This window comes from Manihot esculenta, chromosome 6 (assembly GCF_001659605.2).
Source record: "Manihot esculenta cultivar AM560-2 chromosome 6, M.esculenta_v8, whole genome shotgun sequence".
NCBI classification, from domain to species: domain Eukaryota; kingdom Viridiplantae; phylum Streptophyta; class Magnoliopsida; order Malpighiales; family Euphorbiaceae; genus Manihot; species Manihot esculenta.
In genome coordinates this window covers 9,475,236-9,498,416 of record NC_035166.2, presented here as the reverse complement: position 1 = coordinate 9,498,416, position 23,181 = coordinate 9,475,236, and the positions used below count along the sequence as shown (strand labels likewise).

Below are 23,181 nucleotides of genomic sequence, written 5' to 3'. Positions count from 1 at the left end.
AAACAACGTGCAGTGGGTACGTGCTTATTAACAAAATGACAGCTGGCGTAATAGCTGGCAACAAGCTTATTTCTTTCATTTCTCCCCCGTAAGCTTGTTCTTCACGTCTCTGATCCCAATCATCATGCTCAACTCGTCGATCTTGTCACGGGATAGTGGCTTTGTCAGAATATCCGCTAGTTGTGATTCAGTCTTAACATACTCGATTTCGACTTCTCCTCTTTGAACACACTCTCGAATGAAATGATACTTAATGTCTATGTGCTTACTTATGTTATTATGGACGGGATTCTTTGTGAGAGCGATTGCAGATTTGTTGTCAACTCTTAACATGAACTTGTTTGTCTTCCAACCGATCAATTCATGTAACAGCCTACTAATCCATATGCCTTAACAAGCTCCTGCTGTTGCAGCAATATACTCGGCTTCACACGAGGATAAGGCTACAACTTTCTGCTTCTGAGAAATCCAGGTGATAGGACTTTGTCCAAGGAAGTAGATTACCCCTATCGTGCTTTTCCGATCATCCACGTCTCCAGCTAAGTCACTGTCGCTATAGCCTACTAGCTTGAACTCATCCTCTTCCACCTTGTTGTATATGCACCCATGATGTAAGGTGCCTTTCACATAACGCAATATCTGTTTCACAGCTTCTAGATCTTTCGTTGTTGGGGCTTCCATGAAACGACTTACAATTCCAACTGAATATGCAAGATCGGGTCGAGTGTTCACCAAATACCTCAGACTTCCGATTGCACTCCTGTATAGTGTTGCATCTACCGGAGGACTTCCATCTGACCTGTTCAGCTTCACCCGTGTATCCATTGGAACCCGACATGGCTTGCACTCAGCCAGGCCGAGTGACAAAGCGGTTGTCGAAGCCGGTCAAAATAAATAACCTTTTTAACTACCAACAATATTAAAACTGTAGACAGTGGTAAAAGGATCGTATCCACAGGGAATTGATACTTATTTACCTTCCTTGAGTAGACCAAATGAACAAACAGAAAATAAATAAACAATGAAAATAAATTGCGAGTAAAGTAAATAAGGGGGGTTTGAGATTGATTTGATTAAACTAATGGTGGAAACAATAAAGTAAAGCAAATAATAAAAATAAAGAGAAAACAAATAAGAGAAAAGCTCTAGTTGAAGATTCGGATTCACTTTAAGTTGATGGGATTGATCATTGACTCATATGTTCCTTTGTTGATTCAATAAATTGGCCATGGAGATTGAAGAAGCTTCTCACATCCATTATCTCTCTTTTAGGTTAAATCAATCAGGGATAGTCCTCCAATTAATTACTAATTAACAATTGCCAAAGAACGTCTTTGAGCCACAGGCCTTATACAATAGTCAATCGCATAAAGAAATAGAGAGAACCAATTCTAGTCACCCACATGTATGGAGACAACACTAGATCATGCAATTTCCTTGGTTTTTACACCAAGTGTTCTTATATTTGAGCAATCCAAGCAAATACGGACTAAGATTATTCAAACAACAATATATTACCTTGAAATCAAAGATCAATAGAGATCCGCACGACAAAGCAATAATATCTTAAAGCACCAAATTACATGAATATTGAAAAGCAACTAAAGATTAACCATGTAGTTCAAGTCTCTCAATCCAAAAATACAACCAAAGTTTCACCAAATCCTCAACTAGAAAAAAGGTTTCAGCCACTCATGGCTGAAACAAAAACTAAAAATAAAGAAAGGAAGAAAAAGAGAAGATGTCACTTGCAATCCCGTAGGTGTCTCCCAGGGGGAGTGTAAAGACCATGTAGAGGCTTCTTATGTGGCTTTTTATAGTTGAAAAGTGTTGCCCTAGGTCATACTTACTGCCCAAGAGGTATTTTCTGCCCAAGATGTGTCTGAAAAGGAAAGAATCGCGCTTTTCGGCTTCAGAAGGAAGGCTGCGCGAAAATGCACTGCGAAAGGAAGTTGATGCGCGCGGTTTGGTCTCAGAAAGGGAAGGAGGCGCAGATTGTGCTTCCTAAATAAGTTTAGATGCTGACCTTGCTTCCTAATTAGTGTAGAGGCTGCCCAAGGTGCTGCCCATGTGCAACTTGCTGCCCAAGTTGTTGCAAAAGAGGAAAGAATCGGACTGCAAGGCTTCAGAAGGAAGTTGGCACGCAGATTGCCTTCAGAATAGGAAAGGAGCGTACCTTGTGCTTGAAAAGGAAGGAAGAGCGATCCAAGGCTGCCAATAGAGGAAGAAAAGTCGTGGCTTGATGTTCATAAGGAAATATGCACGTACCAAGGCTTTCAGAAGAGGAAGGACGCGCGGATCATGCTTCCAGAAGAGGTGGCACGCGCATGGATTGCAAAAGAGGCAGGAGAATGCAGTCATTAATGTGCAGAAGTGGAAATATATCTGTCCAGTCTTTCCTTTTTAGGTGGAGCCTTCGTTTGAATTTTGAATGCTGAATGTAGAAGAGGAAGAGCATCTCCTTGAGATCTTGCTGCCTAAACAGGAAGACATGACTGCTGTAGTGTGTGCACATCTTTTGAACAAGGAAAGAAAGATCTGTGATTTGAATTTCAAATAATCTTCTGACTGAGCTTTCCTTATTTGCTTTTTTTTCTCTGCACTTTTGAAGACTTTCCTTTTCTGAAAACTTGCCTTATTTGAAAACTTTCCTTTCTTGGCACATGTTCTAAATAAGGCAGGAAAGATTCTGCAGTTCGAATTTCGGACAGTTTGCTGACTGTGCTTTCTGACACTTTCCTTATTTGGCACTTTCCATATATGAAAACTTTCCTTATTTGGAACTTTCCATATATGAAAACTTTCCTTTTCTGGAACTTTCCATATTTGGCACTTTTTGGCAGTTTTATGAGCATTTTCTCCAGATTGTCTCTTTACACCTAATATCTACAAAACATGAACAAAACCACAAAATTAGGTAGAAAAGGTGTAAATAAACATCAAGATTATCATGATAAAGTGGGCTAAATTATGCTCTGTCAAATACCCCCACACCTAGCCTTTTGCTTGTCCTCAAGCAAACAAACATAGTTAAACAAACTCTCTTTGCTTTGATCCTTATTTCCACTTAAGCTCTTACTCTAGACCCCTATTTTGAAGCATTGCAATAAAGAATATATGCATCAAGGTTACTCACCTCTTTCCTTGTCTCCTTTTACTTACCATGGCTAGGATCGGTTTTACTCAAGAGAGAGATCATACATGCACAAGTTCTAGTTCAATTAAGACATATTCTAGCTTTGAGAGTGACTTGCCCTTACCTTGAAGTACTTTATTCAACCTTTTTGCACTTTAAACTTGCTTGAAAAAGTCACCAACCTTTTGACGTGAAGGTACATATTAGTGATACCCACCCCCAGTTACTCAGTTGGTCACCTGTCCAAGTGGCTACTAGCTCTGTTCATAGTCTTTTGACCATTGGAACAGTTTTCAATTTGTGCTTATGAAGTCTAGGCCTTTTCTGAATTTATTTTTCTCAATGATTTGGGCAAATCAACACCAATCGCTAAAACAAGTCACATTAAGTTCATTCACACACATTTCAATTCATTCTCTCAAATGAGTGTCATCAATATATTTTTCACCATGGCAAGCTCAAAGATTCAATTCAAGAAGTAATTCCCAAACATGAATATATCTCATTGCAATTGATTCAACCTAGGTTTAAAGAGTCATTACATCAATGGAGTCATGGAAAGAAAGCTCATCCAACATAGTTCATTAATTTGAGTAAAGCAATCAAAAAGAAGAAGACCGTGATTGATCAAACACAAACTAAAAGGAAAACTGAAAAGAAAACGCAAACTAAAAGAAAAAAAAAAAAAAAACTGAAAGGAAAATGCAAACTGAAAGGAAAAATGTGTCTAAAGCAAAAATTAAAAATTTCAGAGATCCGCACCCCCACACCTAAATCATGCATTGTCCTCAATGTATAGAAAACATAAAAGAACAAAGGAAACTGAGTACTCCCCTGGTGTGGTGTTGTATGGTGCGATCCACTTGGCAAGTTGCCTCAAGTAATTGGGGGAGGAAAAAGGGTCCCAACAGAATTAAGTGAATAGTGTAGCATGCCTTTTGATTTAGTCATAACCCATCTTATTTCTTTCATGTACTCGTGAAGTAACATGATCAGTTTCTCCTCTTTCAGATGAGGTGTGCCTCTAGCCCTTATGTTTGCATTTTTTAGCACTTCGAGCTTCAATTGATATTTCTCCATATGTAGCTGCAGTTTAGCATTGAGTTCGGGCAAAACAAATTCTACCTTATCTGGAGGCTTGGGCAAGCATAGATCTGCATGCTCCTTTGGTTTGGGTGCTTGGAATACCATTTGTTCCTTGTGAGCCTGGGCTGTTTGCATTGGAAGGCTGAAAGGAGTTTCAGATTCTTCTTTCTGCGCAGAACTTACCTGAAAGGGAGGCGGAAGACCACTGATCTGCGATTGAAGCTGAAAGGACACAACTGAAAGGCTTTCAGGTACTCCTTCTTGCGCAAGGTTGGTCTGCAATGGGAGGCTAGAAGGAGTTTCATGCGATGGAAGCTGAAGAAGTGTGACTGGAAGTGTTGCAGGACTGTCCTGCGCAAGGTTGATCTGCGCACCAAGCTGAAGTGGTGCGATCTGCTTCTGTTCATTCTGCGCATGGCTGCAGTCCACCTGTTGGATGCAACAGTCAGTTTCTTTCAGTTCTGGCTCTTTCTGGCTCTCTTTCCTGCAAGGATCATCATTTAGCATATCATTTTGATTTACATAAAAAACATCTTGGCTCATAAAATCAATGATATCTAAAGCAACAAGTTCTGTTTGATCAGTTTGATTGGACAAACTATCTTCTGGTTGGGTTTCTTCAGCAACTTGTTCTTGTACTTGCCATCTTTCATCATCAGCTTGACGCTCTTCCTCTTTTCTTACCATGTCTTCTCTCCATTTGGCGGCTACTCGATCCACTTCCTGTTGGAAATTGTGCAAGGTCTCCAACATCTTATAAAGATTAGTTCTGGTATCTTCAGGTATTGCATATCTCGGCTGTCCATAGAATCTTTCACATGCATGTACTTGTTGGAGTTGTTGTTCTTCAAAAGCTTGTTCAGCTTGGTCTATAACAAAACTTCTCATAGCAGCGATTTGTTCATAAAGTTCCACAAGGCGGAAAGGTGTACTTACCGCGTCTTGTTCTATGGTTAAATCTTTCAATAAAGATGTTAGAAAAGAAAGATCAGATCTACTTACCTCATCCATGATTCAGATGTGCGATTGAGATGTTTCAGAAGATGGTCTGCGATGACATGCTCTCTTTTTTTTTTTTTTTTTTTAAATTTGGTCCTGAAAGAAAAACAAATAAGTTAAATCAACTCCCCGGCAACGGCGCCAATTTTGACAAAGCGGTTGTCGAAGCCGGTCAAAATAAATAACCTTTTTAACTACCAACAATATTAAAACTGTAGACAGTGGTAAAAGGATCGTATCCACAGGGAATTGATACTTATTTACCTTCCTTGAGTAGACCAAATGAACAAACAGAAAATAAATAAACAATGAAAATAAATTGCGAGTAAAGTAAATAAGGGGGGTTTGAGATTGATTTGATTAAACTAATGGTGGAAACAATAAAGTAAAGCAAATAATAAAAATAAAGAGAAAACAAATAAGAGAAAAGCTCTAGTTGAAGATTCGGATTCACTTTAAGTTGATGGGATTGATCATTGACTCATATGTTCCTTTGTTGATTCAATAAATTGGCCATGGAGATTGAAGAAGCTTCTCACATCCATTATCTCTCTTTTAGGTTAAATCAATTAGGGATAGTCCTCCAATTAATTACTAATTAACAATTGCCAAAGAACGTCTTTGAGCCACAGGCCTTATACAATAGTCAATCGCATAAAGAAATAGAGAGAACCAATTCTAGTCACCCACATGCATGGAGACAACACTAGATCATGCAATTTCCTTGGTTTTTACACCAAGTGTTCTTATATTTGAGCAATCCAAGCAAATACGGACTAAGATTATTCAAACAACAATATATTACCTTGAAATCAAAGATCAATAGAGATCCGCACGACAAAGCAATAATATCTTAAAGCACCAAATTACATGAATATTGAAAAGCAACTAAAGATTAACCATGTAGTTCAAGTCTCTCAATCCAAAAATACAACCAAAGTTTCACCAAATCCTCAACTAGAAAAAAGGTTTCAGCCACTCATGGCTGAAACAAAAAACTAAAAATAAAGAAAGGAAGAAAAAGAGAAGATGTCACTTGCAATCCCGTAGGTGTCTCCCAGGGGGAGTGTAAAGACCATGTAGAGGCTTCTTATGTGGCTTTTTATAGTTGAAAAGTGTTGCCCTAGGTCATACTTACTGCCCAAGAGGTATTTTCTGCCCAAGATGTGTCTGAAAAGGAAAGAATCGCGCTTTTCGGCTTCAGAAGGAAGGCTGCGCGAAAATGCACTGCGAAAGGAAGTTGATGCGCGCGGTTTGGTCTCAGAAAGGGAAGGAGGCGCAGATTGTGCTTCCTAAATAAGTTTAGATGCTGACCTTGCTTCCTAATTAGTGTAGAGGCTGCCCAAGGTGCTGCCCATGTGCAACTTGCTGCCCAAGTTGTTGCAAAAGAGGAAAGAATCGGACTGCAAGGCTTCAGAAGGAAGTTGGCACGCAGATTGCCTTCAGAATAGGAAAGGAGCGTACCTTGTGCTTGAAAAGGAAGGAAGAGCGATCCAAGGCTGCCAATAGAGGAAGAAAAGTCGTGGCTTGATGTTCATAAGGAAATATGCACGTACCAAGGCTTTCAGAAGAGGAAGGACGCGCGGATCATGCTTCTAGAAGAGGTGGCACGCGCATGGATTGCAAAAGAGGCAGGAGAATGCAGTCATTAATGTGCAGAAGTGGAAATATATCTGTCCAGTCTTTCCTTTTTAGGTGGAGCCTTCGTTTGAATTTTGAATGCTGAATGCAGAAGAGGAAGAGCATCTCCTTGAGATCTTGCTGCCTAAACAGGAAGACATGACTGCTGTAGTGTGTGCACATCTTTTGAACAAGGAAAGAAAGATCTGTGATTTGAATTTCAAATAATCTTTTGACTGAGCTTTCCTTATTTGCTTTTTTTTCTCTGCACTTTTGAAGACTTTCCTTTTCTGAAAACTTGCCTTATTTGAAAACTTTCCTTTCTTGGCACATGTTCTAAATAAGGCAGGAAAGATTCTGCAGTTCGAATTTCGGACAGTTTGCTGACTGTGCTTTCTGACACTTTCCTTATTTGGCACTTTCCATATATGAAAACTTTCCTTATTTGGAACTTTCCATATATGAAAACTTTCCTTTTCTGGAACTTTCCATATTTGGCACTTTTTGGCAGTTTTATGAGCATTTTCTCCAGATTGTCTCTTTACACCTAATATCTGCAAAACATGAACAAAACCACAAAATTAGGTAGAAAAGGTGTAAATAAACATCAAGATTATCATGATAAAGTGGGCTAAATTATGCTCTGTCACCGAGCTTCTCGAGCATCTTCTCAGCATACCTTGACTGGTTAAGGGTGATGCTATACGGCCTTTACTTGACTTCTATACCCATGTAGTAGCTTAGCATCCCAAGATCACTCATCTCGAAGATCTTTCTCATCTTGGCTTTGAAATTCTCCACACCTCTCGGTTTTGAGCCCATGATTATCAGATCATCTACGTACACTCCCACAATCTGCACCTCATCTCCATTGTGTTTTTTGTAGACTGCATGTTCGATCATACATCTTTGAAACCCCAGCTCTCGGAAACATTTGTCTAGCTTTATATTCCATGCCCGAGGCGCCTGCTTAAGACCATACAGGGCCTTTCGTAGCTTTAGAACCTTTCCTTCCTCTCCTTGTTCAATGAATCCATCCGGTTGTGACACGTAAACTTCTTCTTCTATCTCACCATTCAAGAATGCGGATTTGACATCCATATGATGCACTATCCAGCCTTCTTGAGCGGCTACAGCAAGTAATACTCTCACAGTCTCCAGCCTGGCTACGGGAGCAAAGACTTCTTCAAAGTCTATGCCTTGTTTCTGCACATACCCCTTCGCAACAAGTCTCGCTTTATATTTAATGATCTCCCCTTCCGGATTCTTCTTTACTTTGAAGATCCATTTCAGACCAATAGCTCTCTGGTCCTTTGGGAGTTCTGCTAGTTCCCACGTTCCACTTCTCCGAATAGCCTCCATTTCTTCTATCATTGCTTGTCGCCAATGTTCACTGCAGGCAGCTTCATGGTAAGATGTTGGTTCTTCAATTGACATCAGGTAAAGACCGTAGTCTTGGTCGACCTCCACTATGTTGTCATAAATTTGTTGAAGAGTCCTAAACCTCCTTGGTCCCTCCGAGCTGCTTTCTCCTGTCTCTGAAAGTTTTGGACCTGACCCGGCTATAGGTGATAAGGAAGCCGGCGTCAGTTCCTGACTTCGGAGGTTTTTGTCTTCTTCCATTTGTGCTTCCTTGTATGTGATGATAAGTGGTCCTTCTGTTGTGGAGTTGGTTGTTGTCTGGCCTTGCCATTCCCACTTCTCTTCTTCCTGAAACACAACATCCCGACTTACCACAATTCGATTAGTATTTGGGTTCAATAACCGGTATGCTTTGGACCCTGGTTCATATCCCAATAAAACCAGCTTCATGCTTCTGTCATCCAATTTTCTCAAGTGTGGAGCTGTGTTCTTGGCATATGCAATGCAACCAAAAACACGCATATGATGAACACTCGGAAGTCTTCCATACCACGCTTGATACGGAGTCATACCTTGGACACTTATTGTGGGTGATCTGTTCAATATGTATACTGCAGTACGTGCAGCTTCTCCCCAATATGTAGCTGGCACTTCGGAGCTATTCAAGAGACACCTTATCATCTCCACTACGGTTTGGTTTCTCCGCTCTACTACTCCGTTTTGCTGTGGGGAGTAAGGAGTTGTGAGTTGGCGTTTGATGCCGTGTAACTCACAGAACTTGCTGAACTCATTTGATGTAAACTCGCCTCCTCTGTCTGTTCTAAACATTTTGAGCTTACATTCGGACTGGACTTCGATCTGAGCTTTTACTTTCTTGAAAACACTAACAACCTCATCTTTTCTTTTGAGCATCTCAATCCACATATAACGACTGTAATCATCCACGAGCAAGAGAAAATACCTATTTCCGCCACATGTGGTAGGTGATATTGGCCCGCACAAGTCACCGTGCACGAGTTCCAAAGGTTTGGTTGCTTGATACTCTCCTGCTTTCGGGAAACTCATGCGATGCTGCTTGCTGATCACACATTGTTCACAAATGTGCTTCACTGTTTCTATTTCTGGTAAACCTTTTACCATGCTTTCTTGTGCAAGCTTGCGTAATGCTTGATAGTTGAGGTGCCCGTAGCGAGCATGCCATAAGCAAGACTTTTCAGACAGCCTTGTCAGGTGGCACTCTGATTTTGCTTATGTCATTCTCATCATGTAAAGGCGATTTTCCGCTCTCTGCACCTTGGCTATCAACCTGTCCTCTGCATCATAAACTCTCAGAATCCCTGCTTTCACCACCACTTTTGCTCCTGATTCGTCGAGTTGACCAAGACTTATAATATTGGATCTTAATCGAGGAATATAGTATACATTTGTTAGTTTGAAATGATCTCCATTCTTGCATTGAAACACTGAGGTGCCTCGGCCTTCTACCTTGATGACTGAACCATCACCGAACCTGACATTCCCTTTGATTGACTCATCGAGATTGGTTAAGGCTAGCTTGTTACCTGTCATATGGTTGCTTGCCCCTGTATCATAGTACCACATGGTTCAGCGTCTGTTTCTCTTTTTCCGAAAAAAAAATGAAAGAAATAAGCTTGTTGCCAGCTATTACGCCAGCTGTCATTTTGTTAATAAGCACGTACCCACTGCACATTGTTTCTGCATGGTACGTGCACGTTGTTTCTGCCAATCTCAGTTGCTGTAATATTGGTTTTTTACTAACAAGATATCTCGGTTTTCCTCTTAGTGCTAATAGTAGAAGATGTAGCACATGGTCACTAATACTCCATAATGTTGAAAAGAGATTGTCTTTTTAAAAAGGTAAAGTTCTCTCAATGGCTGGAATGTTAACTTTGATCAAGCCATGCAGCAGCAGCTTGCCTCTTTATTATCTTTCTATCTTTAAGGTCCTAAAAAGATAGCTAATAAAATTGAGGTTCGTATACGAGACTTTTTTCTTGGTCTGATGGTGTGTCTGATAAAAATTTACACCTTATTAACTGGAATACTCTGATTCAGTCTAAAACAGATGGTGCTTTAGGGATTAAAAACATCAGCCCGGAAAATCAAGCCCTTCTCTTCAAGTAGATTTGAAGACCTAGTACTGACCAAGAATCTCTTTGGGGTTAGGTCTTAAAATCCAAGTATATTTTTCAGGTGGGTGGTGGGCTTTCTATAGCTGTGGGTAATAAATTGTCCCCTATTTGGGCTGACATCCAAAAATCTTTATCTATAAGGGATACATCTTTCATTTTGGAAAATATATCTTTTGCTATTGGTAATGGGGACAAAATAAATTTTTGGCATGACAAATGGCTTGGCGAAATACCTTTGAAATTTATTTTTAACAGACTTTTTAATTTATCATCAGATCAGGATGCTATGATGGTGATCTGGGTTATTAGGATAATGGGATTTGGATTTGGAAGCTCTTTTGGAAGCCCAACCTATGGGAGTGGGAGTTTATCTCTTTAAGTCGCTTGCTATTATTAGTAATGTGAATTTATGCAATTTTAAGCAAGACCATCTCATTTGGAAACTGGAAAAAGAATGGGTTCTTTCTGTGAAATCTCTTTATAAATGTTTGCTAGCCTCATTTTGTGATATGAAGTTGGGTATGCCTTTTATTTGGTTAGGTATTGCTCCACCAAAGGTTGAAAATTTGATCTAGTTGATAAGTCATGGTAGATTATGTACAAAAGAATGGCTTTGTCATCTTGTATCATCCCACCTGACATGTCCAATATGTGATATGTTTGTGAAAACTATCTCTCATATCTTTATTCACTATTTATTTTCTTAGAATGTCTGGGTGTGGTTCCTTAGATGGTGGGGTTGTTCTTTTGTGTTCCCATTGCTTTTGGCTGAATGGAAATTCTTAGTGGTTGGTAAATTTCAATGAAAATTTTAGGTTGCTTTAGCTTATGTTATTCTATGGTCCTTTTAGTTGACAAGAAATAATAAAATCTTTGATGAGAAAGATGCTTAATGAATGAGTTCTGTTGTCTCATTTTGCACCGTGTTTCTATTTGGATGAAGGCTCTACATGTTTTCGTTCTCTACTCTGGCCTTCTTTTGCTTTCATCTTTTAAGGCTATTAAGGGTTGGACCAATGGCTCTCAAACTCAAAGAGTTAATATCCTTTGGGAAAAACTTGTTAATGGTTTGTTAAAATGGAATGTTGATAGATCTGCAAAAAGAGAAGCCTAGACTTGCGGGTACAGGTGTTGTTCTATGTAACTATGATAGTCATTTTCTTTGTTTCTTTTCTTGCTCTATTGGACAAAGTGATTCTAATGCTGTAGAATTTTATGCCATTGAAAAGGGTTTGAGCATCCTTGTTGGTAAATCGAACTTGTGAAATGCTTATATGGGCATTGCCATTGAATCAAATTCTATGGTTGCAGTTTCTTGGACCTCCTCAAATGATAAGCATCTTTGGACTTTGGATCATGTTCACAGCTCAATTGTGAATTTTTCTAAAGTTTTTCCCTCCCATCGTTTTCAGCATATTTTGCGTGAGATAAACTGGATTGCAGACTCGTTAGCCAAACAAGGTGTTTGTAGGCAAGAAGATTTTATAGCTTGGTTATGATCTATTTGTTTGTTGCTTAAGATTTTGTGTGCCTTATTCTCCTCTATTTCCAAAAACTTGTATATCTAGCTCTAGATATCTCTATCTTGAATCTGCCTTTGTGTATGCTTTTTTTGCTTTACCAAATTTTTTTCACTTAGCATGCAAGTGCCTAAGTTGGGTATTTTGTTTGGGGGCTGAGTTAGTGGTGTGTGCTATACTAAGTTTTTCCTGGATTTTATAATAAATTATTCCACTTATTAAAAAAAATTAAGACAATAATTTTATAAATAATGCGAAAATACCATTTTCTAAACGCTAAAATAAAGTAGTGATAGGATAATCTCTACTGCGTGAAGGAATTAAAAAAGTTTCTAAAATCAACATATAAAAAATATATACAATATAATACTATTAGGGTTGCCTTTATATTATACTCGAAACAATCCAAAATGGAAAAAATTATCAAGTTTCCATTATTATATTAAAGGTCAATATCTCAAAACATGACATCCAACATAATTGGAATGTTCAGTTGAAGTGAAAAGAAGAGAGTGATGTAGATTATTGCATACATAAAACTCATAGCAATACAAACTTGCATAAGAAATCAAAATTCATAAAACAACCTTTGGAAGGATTGCATGTGATCTGCCTGTAGACATATGGCCAATTGCCAACTTCCATCATCACTTGGAGTTTGCATTATGTATACCGTGCCTTCAAGTGGATTTGCAGGCCTCACAATTATGGGTTTTCCCATACCAAAATCAGCATCATAGAAAGGCAGCCTCATCCAGCTAACAATGTTAAGGTTTGGGCATCGACAAGTATTGGCGTCTCGCAAGATAGGGGTTAGGTCATCCATTACTTCCAAGTAATCGATGGCCGATCTCATATACTCATCATCTATCATCTTTATCTTTTTGTCAATTCTTTCAACAATGTTTTTTAGTGTCTCTGATAGAATCTCACCGGATAAAGCAAATACTGTTGCTGAAAATATTACATTACCAAAAAAGTTAGGAGGAAGTGGAGGATGCAATCTAGACCGACCATTAATGGGTACGAGTAACTTAATCGGTTGATGATTAGATAAAGCACGTGCTTTGCATGTGGAACGCCATATATGTGCAGTTAAGATCTCATAGGTAGAGTACTTTGTTTTTCCATCAGCATTCTTTACTTTGTTTTTCAAGGTTTCAAGTTGTTGAAGTGTGATCTTAAATATTTGAATACAATTTTGTTGTGATGTTAGGATTTGGGTGGCAGAGTTCATGGAAAGTGGCTTATCATACTCAGCATGTTCAAATCTTGGGGTTGGTGGAGCTCTACAGCCAAGAATGGTTCTATCAATGAACGGTGGCATTGTAATGGATAGTCCTCGTGCAACATCACACCATGTGTTTATAAAATGGAGAGCCGCAACACCATCTGCTACTATGTGATGAAAGCGAAGTCCGAGAGATAGTCCACCACATTTAAACTTAGTGATCTAACCGCAAATAAAAAGTGAAACTCATTATTCTTTCCAAAATAAATATAAAAATTTACTATTTAATTCTTATAATACGAGAAAATTTATTAATTGGTTTCACGATTTTAAAAATATATTAAAACACACTTAAAAATTTTAAATAATTTACTAGTTAATCATTACATTATTTTAAGTATTAAATGATTTATTATTTAAGTCTTGTGATATCAAAAATAATTGATTTTTTAATTTTATAAAAATATATACTCGTTAGTACTTTTTCATATTGAGAATTTTTTAAATTTTTTTATAATATATGGTGAATAAAATTAATAGAAAGATCAATTAGTGAGTTTTTTTTATACCACATAAATTAAAAGAGTAATTTTTCCAAATATGTATTTTAAACTTCAAGCATGGCAAGATTTAAATATTAAGATTATATTTATCTAAAAATTTTTATTTAAACTGAACCTATATCCACTCTTAGAATATAATAAAAATAAAATCTATATAAAATTCACATGATGTAACTAAATTTTTTTCGACTCTAAAATAATAAATAAATAAAATACGTCTGAGTTTGTACCTGAACAGCAAGAAGTGGGAAAGAAGAAATGCCTTGTGAATAATCAACTGATGGAATGAGTTGAGAAACTTCCACGAGCATCAAGTCACCAACTTCATCTAATTCAGAGTCTGTTTCAGCCTCTATGAACAACACACCTTCATTATTACAAACAATTTCAAGTCTACCTTTGTTATCTCTTCCTAACCTTCCGGCCACAGGATAAAACGGCACAAGAACTTTGCTCAAAGCTTCCTTTAGCACTTTAGATTCAAAGGAGATTGGATGATCAGCTGCCTTGTAGAAGTACACTGTAGGAATGATGTTTCTTTCATGGATTTGATCTAAATTAGAGAGCCACTGGTGCTGATTATTAGGCAAATCTTCAGCTTGGTGTATCAGATTAGATTCCTTTATGTCGATCTTCATTGATCTGAGTGTAATTACACAAAGAAAAATGAAATATTGGACGGACGAACCTTTTGTGGGTTAGCAATAGAAAGATATTGTGTGGCCTTAAGAGCAAGAAATGGAGTTGGAGAAGATAAAGAAATTAGGGTTGGATGCCTTTTCTCTTTTTCCCTATATATATTTATGAATTGCTTTCATCTTGCCTTTTTCAATTTTTTGAAAAGAGATCTCGTTGAACATCAAAGAGGCATAGAGCCATATATAAAGTTTTAATTTTACCCACCAATAATATTCTGTGGACTGACAAAATGACTTGAATAAATTAATATTTAGTTGATATATTATAAAAAAACATTTTTAATTTAAGAGTAATAGCTATAAAATTATTTTATTAATACTATTATGAGAATAATCTAAAATTATTTTAATTAAAAATAATTTTAAATTATTATCGATTACAGTTTAAGTATTTAAGATAATAATTTTTATCTATGATATTAAATTTATTTTCATAGTAATGATTTATTAATTGATATTTTAATTTTAAAAATAAATTAAATAATTTAACATTTTTCAATTTATTAATTAATTTTTTTTATTAATTTTCACAGTCAGAGAAAAATTTAAAGTATAATATGGAGAAATTAATTAATATATATTTTTTAAAAATTTAATATATTTTATAAAAGAAATTTTATACTAAAAAAATTAAATAGTAAATATTTAATATAAGAGATAAATTTTTTACTACTATTTTTCAAAACTAAAAAATCAATTAAAGTATTTTTTTATATTACAAAGATTAATTATTTTTTTTATGAATAATTTAATATGATGTTTATATATATATATATATATATTATTTTTTATAATATAAGGTAAAGTAATTTAAAAAAAGTTGAAATTTAGCAACATTTATTTTAATTCAAACTAATATTAATAATTATAAATAAACTATTACATTTCAAGAAAAATTAATACAAATTGCATAGATTGTCAATGCTAGTATTCTCCGAAGAGCTTTTTTTCAAAAAAATATATTCTGAAGGTTTAAGTGTTACTCCTTTAATCTAATTATTTTATATCTAAAACTTTTATTATGTGGTTAATATTTTACTTATTTTAATAAGATATAATAATATTATTATAAAAATAAACAAAAATGAAAAAAAAATTATCTAGTTTAATAAAATTTATCACTTAAATATTTAGCAAGGGTAAATGATTAAGATGCTTTTATTCTTATTAATATATTTTTTTATAATTTTAAAATCGAAATGATTTAATTTTGTTGATATGTATAGTTTTCTTTCTAATAATGTTTACGGCATTTAAAATTTTAAGATAAAATACATAATAGAAGAGAGAGAAATTTGACAAGTTCAGTCAGCTGTGGTTTTCAGCAGGAAAAGCTGTGGGACTACTCTCCTAAAGATATACTTAGCTATTAATTCATAAAATGACAAACCTAATTATGAAGTGATAAGTAAATCGAAAAAAATAACTATTTCTATCCTTTGAAAAAATAAAAAAACTTTTTAGCTCATAGAAAATAATTTAAATGAAATCAATGAAATATGATAATTTTTCTTGAAAAATAGAGGAATTTTAATTTAGATTTTATTTATTTTAAATTAAAATATAATATTAATGGTAAATTTATTTTTTTATATTTTAAATTTATAACAAGTTAAGTAAATAGCAATATTTCAATACAATACAATCTTTTGCTGTCATGTTTTGAACCGCCCAATAAACGTTTTGTTTTGAATAGTACAACCAATAAATGTTTGGTTCATTAAGGAAAAAGCTTGTTGGCTCAATTTGATCCATCATAAATATGCATCAATAAGATTATTTAAATAATTTCATAATATATTTTTATTTTATTATCTTTTTTCTATTTTTTTAAAAATAAAGTATAGAATTTAAAATTTAAGTTTTAAATTCTCTCTAAAATAAAATTCTATTTTCTATAAATATGTCAACTACTTTATACCCTTCAATTTATTATAACTTTATTATTAAGTTTTATCTTTTTTTTTTTATGTTCTTATACGATTTCTTCTTCTTTATAACTCTTTTTCTTAGACTCAAGAATACCGACCTCTACTTCATTTTCTCTTAAAACTTTTTTAATTTTCATCTCTTTTACATGCCAACTCTTACTACAAGATCATTTTCTTCTATATATTTTTCTTCTTTGTTTTTATCGAGAATACCTTATTAGATTTAAGAATATCAATATCTCTATTTGTTATTGAAGGATGATTTAAATTTTATCTTCATTTTTATAAGAACATCCAACATCTATATAAAAAGACACTTCATTTCATCTTTATATCATTTTCATTATTTTTTTGAATTTTTTCACTATTTAGCGGTATATTTTGCTATGATGAAAAGAAAGAAAATAAAAAAATATTATGTTGTTTTTTAAGGTGTTAACCCTAGAGTATACATATCTTGGCACGAGTGTACATGTAATGATATTGAGGTTAACAAGAGTTTATATAAATCTTATATTACAAAAGTAGAAGCTATTGAAACATATTGAGGCATACAAAATATTTTAATTAAGTGATTTTTAAATAAGAATAAATTAATGAATTTCTTAAAATTATTATTCCAAACTATTAAATATGCCTTATGTTAATTTAATATTTGATTTATTGGATGTTAAGTTAGGTATATGCAACAAATAATGTCCCCTTTTCTTACACAGTTGTGGAAAATAAAAGGACAATTCACAGGGTGGCTTCAAGTGACCACAACCCTAAATCCTAATTAAAGGCTCTTTCTTGGCTTTAGCCGGTTGTCTTCTCTTCTTCTTATGTGGAAATATACCTTAACGAGTAATGTTGCAAATTATCAAAGTATTATGTATATTGCGCAATTTTTATTTAAATTTAACCTGTTGTGAATTTAAAATATAAATAGATAGGTCTCGTTTAATTTTTATATAAATACCATTATATTATTGTGTACTGTAAATCGAGTTTATATAATTTTTTTATTTATAATTTCAATATTTACATTTAAGTAATTTCGTATTAAAAAAAAACACAAATATAACAAAAGAAAGAAAAAGAGGAAAGAAAATCCTAGCCTTATCATGTTAGTAATTTTAACGTCTCAACACATGAAATCAAAGATTGGAATATTTAGTTTAAGCAGAAGGAAGAAAACATATGCATATTAGAAATCAAATCTCATAAAACAACCATTACATGTGATCAGCCGGTTGGCATATGGCCAATTCCCAACTTCCATCATCAAATGGAGTTGGCAGTATGTATCAAGGAAAATTCTACTATGTATTCAAATGTATAAATTAATTTATACGAAAATTGAGAATTTCATATTAACACGTCGATTGCATTATATTTTTTTATAAAATTTCTTTTAATTTTAAATTATATGTCATAATTTCATTGGATGAATATGTATATACAGGTACAGGTGGTGAGTATTCATAAGAATATTGCTTCAGTAATTGCATAGTCCACTTTGGAGTTGATGGGTGTCGAATCTGTCAATTTAAAATTTACTTCTCTTTTCTCAATTGACAAGAATTTGTAGACAGGGTAAGTGAGTATCGATTCCACAGAAACCTTAATCTTGTTTAATTTAAATGACCAATTTGAAATAGATAATAGTTTAATTCAAAAAGTGAGAAAAAGAGAATTTTTTGAGGAGAGGGGTTTTGTCTTGGGCAAACCAATAAAAATAAACTTAAAAGAAAAATAATAAATAATGCAATTGAAATTGAAGAAACAAATAGTTAAAAAACTTTCCGCTGAAGGTAATTAAATTGAGGTATTTTGCAGTTGATCATTGGTTAGAAATAAAATATTTCATATTATTATCTATTGGTTGGTTATAGTGGTCAAACACGCGAATCCCACCAATTCTTCCTTCGTGCTTAAATTAATTCCTAGTTAACTAACAATTCCAACACCCATATAGATTTAATTAGTCAACTGCATCAAGAGAGAAGAATCCAAACTTGATCAATAAAAACACGCGTTTTATTTAAATCAAATCTACTAATTTCTTAATATAAACTAATATATTAATTGCTACTTGTTATTAACCCAATTAAACAATTACGAATTTAATTAGATTAATTAGCAATATGTTGTCTTCCTAAGAGATTCAATGGGCCCCTTGAATTCTCAAGAAAACAATAATGGAGGTGGTGTTTCTCAAATTCAGAAATTAATAGAAAATAAAAATAAGATGAAGAGAGTTGTAGTACATAACCTCACAACTTGAACAAACCTTAAATTAATTTAACCTTCAACTGAAAATAAATTGTTTAGCCACTCATGGCCATAATAAAATTATAACAACTAAATAAAAGAAAAAGAAAAGAAGATGGAGAAGGTGGGGGCAACGAGAGAGGAAATGAGAGTGAGAGGTAGAATATGAGTCTCTAGGTTGAATGCTATGAGCCTTTATATGGGCACAAAAAGATTAAATTTAAAGTAAAATCTATTATCCCTATCTTATCTCTATCCTTATCTTATCTCTATCCTAATATGATATTTACCCTCATCTGATTGAGTTTGATTCGATTTGACTCCACTTGAAGCTGCTTAGATGGCAAAATCTATCTTATCTCCCCATCGCATTGGGTTACAGGTTTGGTCAAGACTGTAGCCTCCCAGTATAAAAAATCCTTTAATTCAACATTTTTTCTTCCTTTTCTCAACTTCTGCTCATAAACCTGTACAAAATTAAATTCAAATTAAAATTAAATATTTATATCAAAATTACAGTAAAATCAAGGAATTAAATGAGGAAAAAAATGTGAGTTTTGCAACTCATCAGATTCTCCCACACTTATACCTTTGCTTGTCCTCAAGTACAAAAATTAAAATAAAACAATAAAATACAACCCTGTCCTCAACCAAACTGAAATTTAATTTGTCCAAAGCAAAGAACTAAATTGTCATGCAATAGGATGATAGTAGAAATAGCTTAATTCACCAAAGTTCACTTCAACAAGTTTCATGTTTAAAACGTGTTTCTCAAAACATAAAGTTAGTCCTCAATTCAATTTCAAGCATAAAAAATATTAGAATGTCATATAATATTAGACTGCCCTTTTGAAAGAATAGAATCTTAGAATTCTTGACTAGACCAATAAAATTTAAATATTGGGGGTTTATTATTTATTATTTACACTTCCTACTATATCTTATCTGAAACCGATAAAGTGAACGTGAAACAAATGGTTATTGAGCCACTTGCCCCAGATTATTCAGCTCAGGTGGCTACTAGCTCCACTCATAATTACCCAATAAAAAGGCATGGGCGAGTTTTTAAATGGCTCAAAAAGGGGTGATACTCTTCCAAATACCGATTTCTCCATACGGAATTACCTTAAGGGGACACCAAGTACCGCACTACTTGGACCATTGGGTTGGTAACCAATTGATCAAGCAACTAGAGGAGTGGGTCATAGGAGTGCATTTATTTCTTTTTTTATTTATTTATTTGATGACCCCCTTTATTTTCACATAAACATATAATCTAGAAAATGTCCTTTAATTCATTCTCAATAAAAGGCAGTAACTTCTTTAAAAGAACATGTAGTTTTTACCCAACTATTTAAATAAGGACCACACTTAATTAGTTTTCAAAACAAGCCTTAAAAATAAGACTAACAAAATGAACAATGATGATTTTATTCTATTTAAGCTAGCATGCAAATGACATAAAAACTTAGATTCTACGATAGAGGAAATATCAATTTCTCATGGTAAGAATGGGGCTGCCATATCTCCCCCCACACTTACTCCTCACATTGTCCTCAATGTGGAAAAAAAATTAATCAACGGGAAAAGTCCACAAAATAAAATAAAAGTAATTCAAAGAGAACTTCCCTGAGGATAAGTCGTATAAAGCTCAAGCCGGTGGTGGTTGGATTGCATTTTTGGATCATCTCAAATTTCACCTCCTCATCATCATAACTCTATCTCATCAGCAAACGCTGGTGCATGGCTGCAACCGGCGAGGAGGTTAACGGCGGTGTTGGCGCTAAGGAGGTGGCAACCGATGAGGTTGGACTCGCGATTTGGCAAAGAAGGCGTGGCTGGGTTGGCAATCGGCGGCGAAGACGTCGCAATTGGCGAAGGGGGCGCTGTGTCCAGCGATGAAGGTTGTGCAGGCTTCGAGACCGGCAGAGGGACGCGTGACCGGTGATGATGGAGCGTCCACTGGTTCGGTCGCCACATTTTATAGGATCGTGGTCTGCTTGCGGTGCGACGAGCGGCGGCTCCTGGTCGAAGCGCGGGAGGAGGCGGCACTGGCCATCTGCAGAAAAGAAAAAGAAATGAAAAAGAAGAAGAAAAGGAAGATGACAGGAGAGGGAAAGAATTAGGGTTATATTTTATTTTATTTTTTTATTTTTTTATTTTTTTCTTTTTTTATTTTTTATTATTATTATTATTTTTCAAGTACAAAATAAGATAAAGTAGAATAAAACTTACCTTCCTTTGGGAGCAATAATAACTTACCTTCAAAAAGGTTTTCTAAAGTTTCGAATTACCTAGATGATCCAATCTGCTCCAAAAATAACAAACAAATTAATTAAAACTGAAAAATTAAAAGAAAACTTACTTGTGACTCTAGGCTTGAACAAGCCTTTAACCTTGGGTTGCCTCCCAAACAGTGCCCTTGTTTATTGTCCTAGGCTGGACAGTGGCATGTTGTATTTCATCCACTTCCCTCTTCATATTCATTCAACACCCAAATTAACTTCATTGCTTTTAAAGGGTTCAACTTGGAGGAGATTATAATTGAAAATGTGTTATTACTTTCCAAAAATACATATTTCAAATGAGCTGGAAGTAATTTTAACTCAAGTTCTGATGCCTTATGGTTTAAAGTGTCCCATGAGTGGATTATTTCTATGATTTCTTCACTGAATTGCGATGTGCTATTGTCAAGGCAGCCCATTGTCAAGTTTTCGGTTAAAACTATCTCCAACTTGTTTTTCTTGCTTAGTTTAAAGGCTTCTTGAGCGAGAGGATCAACTACATCTATGTTGCAAAGAGAAAAATTATCATCAGAATGTTTTATTGCATCATAAACATTAAACTTTACCTTTTCTCCATCAAACTCCATTGAAAGCGTGCCTTCATGCACGTCAATATTCGTTCTAGCTGTGCTAAGGAATGGTCTTCCTAGCAATAAATCTGTAGAGTTGGATGAACTGTCATCTTCCATATCCAAGACAAAGAAGTCTGCTGGGAAGATTAATTTTCCCACTTGGACCAAAATATCTTCCAACACACCCTTAGGATAAACTATTGATCTATCGGCGAGTTGGAGTGTAACTCCTGATTGTTTCAAAGAACCTGCATCCAAAGACAAATAAACTGACAGAGGCATAACATTTATGGAAGCTCCTAAATCACACATTTCCTTCTTGATTTTAAGATTTCCAACTTTACATGATATAGCAAACATGTCTTTGTTTTTACATTTTTGTGCAATTTTTCTTTGGAGTACAGCTGACACATTCTCCCCTACTTTAATCTTTTCGTGCCCATACAGATTTCTTTTATTAGTGCAAAGGACTTTTAAAAATTTCGCGTACCTTGGTATTTGCTTTATGATTTCAAGAAGGAGTATGTTTACCTGAACTTTGCGAAAAATCTCCAAGATCTCTTTCTCTTCCTTTTCTCTTTTTGATTGAGCAAATCTTTCAGGAAAAGGTGGACGTATTACCTGTATTGAGGATTGTTCTTTCTCATATTTTTGAGGCTGATTCTCTTCTAGAATCTCTATTTCTGCTTCTATCTTCTGGTCTGCCTTACTGCCTTGGGCAAGCTTCTTCAGGCTGGCAGATTCTAACTCCTTCCCACTTCGCAGCATAATTGCACTTACGTTCTGTTTTGGATTTGGCACGGTTTGGGAAGGCAGTTTCCCTTGTGATTCCAGCTTGCTTACTGATGTAGCAAGTTGGCTCATTTGATTCTCCAAATTTTGAATGCTTGACTTCGTTTCCTGTTGAAAAGCAAGAGTGCTATTAGCAAGGGATTGAACAATGTCTTCTAGAGACATACATGATTTTGCAGTTTGATAGTTTGCTATTGGCTGGAAGTTCTGTTGTCTATTCCCATAGCTAAGGTTTGGATGATCTCTCCACCCTGGATTGTAAGTGCTTGAAAATGGGTCATACTTCCTTTGTTGTCCATTGAACCTTGCAATGGCGTTTACCTGTTGCTCTCCTTCTTGAAGGATAAAACACATATCTGTGGGGTGATCTGCTTGTTTGCAAATGCCACAAGTTCATGCATTGTTCCCTGCAGCCAATTATTGAATTGCAGCTGTTTTGTGAAATTTTAGAATCTAAAGATGCAATACTTACTTCATTGGCATTTCTTGGAATGTCCTCTTCTTGGCCATATTGTCTAGAATTGGCAGCCATTTTAGAGATTAAGGTTTTACCTTCTTCAGGTTCTATTTCTGAAATGGCACCTCCACTAGCAGCATCAATCATCCTTCATTCTAATGGCAAAAGTCCTTCGTAAAAATGAAGGTTAAGTTGTCTTAGAGTGATTCCATGTTTTGGACAACTTGCAATTAATTTCTTATACCTTTCCCAATATTCATGTAAAGTTTTATTTTTTTCTTTGTTTAATTCCACTTATTTCCTTTCTTATTGATGATGCTTTGGTCGCTGGGAAAAATCTTTCTAAGAATAAGTCTCTAATTTGCACCCAAGTGGTGATTGAACCTGGGGGCAAATAGTAGAGCCAATCCTTAGCAGATTCAATTAAAGTGAAAGGAAAGGCTACCAACCTTATTTGTTCGTCAGTTATACCTTGTGGTCTCATACTTGAACAAACCACATAAAACTCTTTTAGATAACG

General features: G+C 35.0%; 3 protein-coding genes across 4 annotated transcripts; all 3 read right to left on the bottom strand.

The window, feature by feature from the left end:
* Positions 1–390: 390 nt before the first annotated feature.
* Positions 391–825, bottom strand: LOC110617823 (secreted RxLR effector protein 161-like). The gene has a single exon (XM_021760831.1). The coding sequence runs from the start codon at positions 823–825 to the stop codon at positions 391–393; it is 435 nt and encodes a 144-aa protein (XP_021616523.1).
* An 11,473-nt stretch (positions 826–12,298) lies between these two features.
* Positions 12,299–14,541, bottom strand: LOC110616780 (shikimate O-hydroxycinnamoyltransferase). 2 transcript variants are annotated; one of them, XM_021759270.2, is made up of 3 exons: positions 14,359–14,541; positions 13,901–14,312; positions 12,299–13,329 (listed from the first exon to the last, which is right to left on the bottom strand). In XM_021759270.2, exons 2-3 carry the CDS (start codon positions 14,306–14,308, stop codon positions 12,445–12,447), a joined length of 1,293 nt encoding a protein of 430 aa, XP_021614962.1. In that variant the 5' UTR covers positions 14,309–14,312; positions 14,359–14,541; the 3' UTR covers positions 12,299–12,444. The 2 variants fall into 2 exon arrangements, with proteins under 2 accessions (XP_021614962.1, XP_021614961.1); XM_021759269.2 differs by having other exon boundaries at positions 13,901–14,541.
* Positions 14,542–20,265: 5,724 nt separating this feature from the next.
* Positions 20,266–22,558, bottom strand: LOC122723840. Its single transcript, XM_043957732.1, has 5 exons — positions 21,757–22,558; positions 21,131–21,660; positions 20,962–21,030; positions 20,850–20,863; positions 20,266–20,614 (listed from the first exon to the last, which is right to left on the bottom strand). The coding sequence occupies exons 1-5, from the start codon at positions 22,556–22,558 to the stop codon at positions 20,266–20,268; spliced, it is 1,764 nt and encodes a 587-aa protein (XP_043813667.1).
* Positions 22,559–23,181: the final 623 nt, after the last annotated feature.

Coding starts and splice junctions, on each gene's coding strand:
- LOC122723840 (XM_043957732.1), bottom strand. CDS start 22,558: ATGTGTTTTATCCTTCAAGAAGGAGAGCAACAGGTAAACGCCATTGCA. Junction 21,661..21,756: donor AGACATGTTTGCTATATCAT/GTAAAGTTGGAA, acceptor CTTTGGATGCAG/GTTCTTTGAAACAATCAGGA. Junction 21,031..21,130: donor TTCCAGCTCATTTGAAATAT/GTATTTTTGGAA, acceptor ATGAATATGAAG/AGGGAAGTGGATGAAATACA.
- LOC110616780 (XM_021759269.2), bottom strand. CDS start 14,308: ATGAAGATCGACATAAAGGAATCTAATCTGATACACCAAGCTGAAGAT. Junction 13,330..13,900: donor TCCCACTTCTTGCTGTTCAG/GTACAAACTCAG, acceptor ATTTGCGGTTAG/ATCACTAAGTTTAAATGTGG.
- LOC110617823 (XM_021760831.1), bottom strand. CDS start 825: ATGGATACACGGGTGAAGCTGAACAGGTCAGATGGAAGTCCTCCGGTA.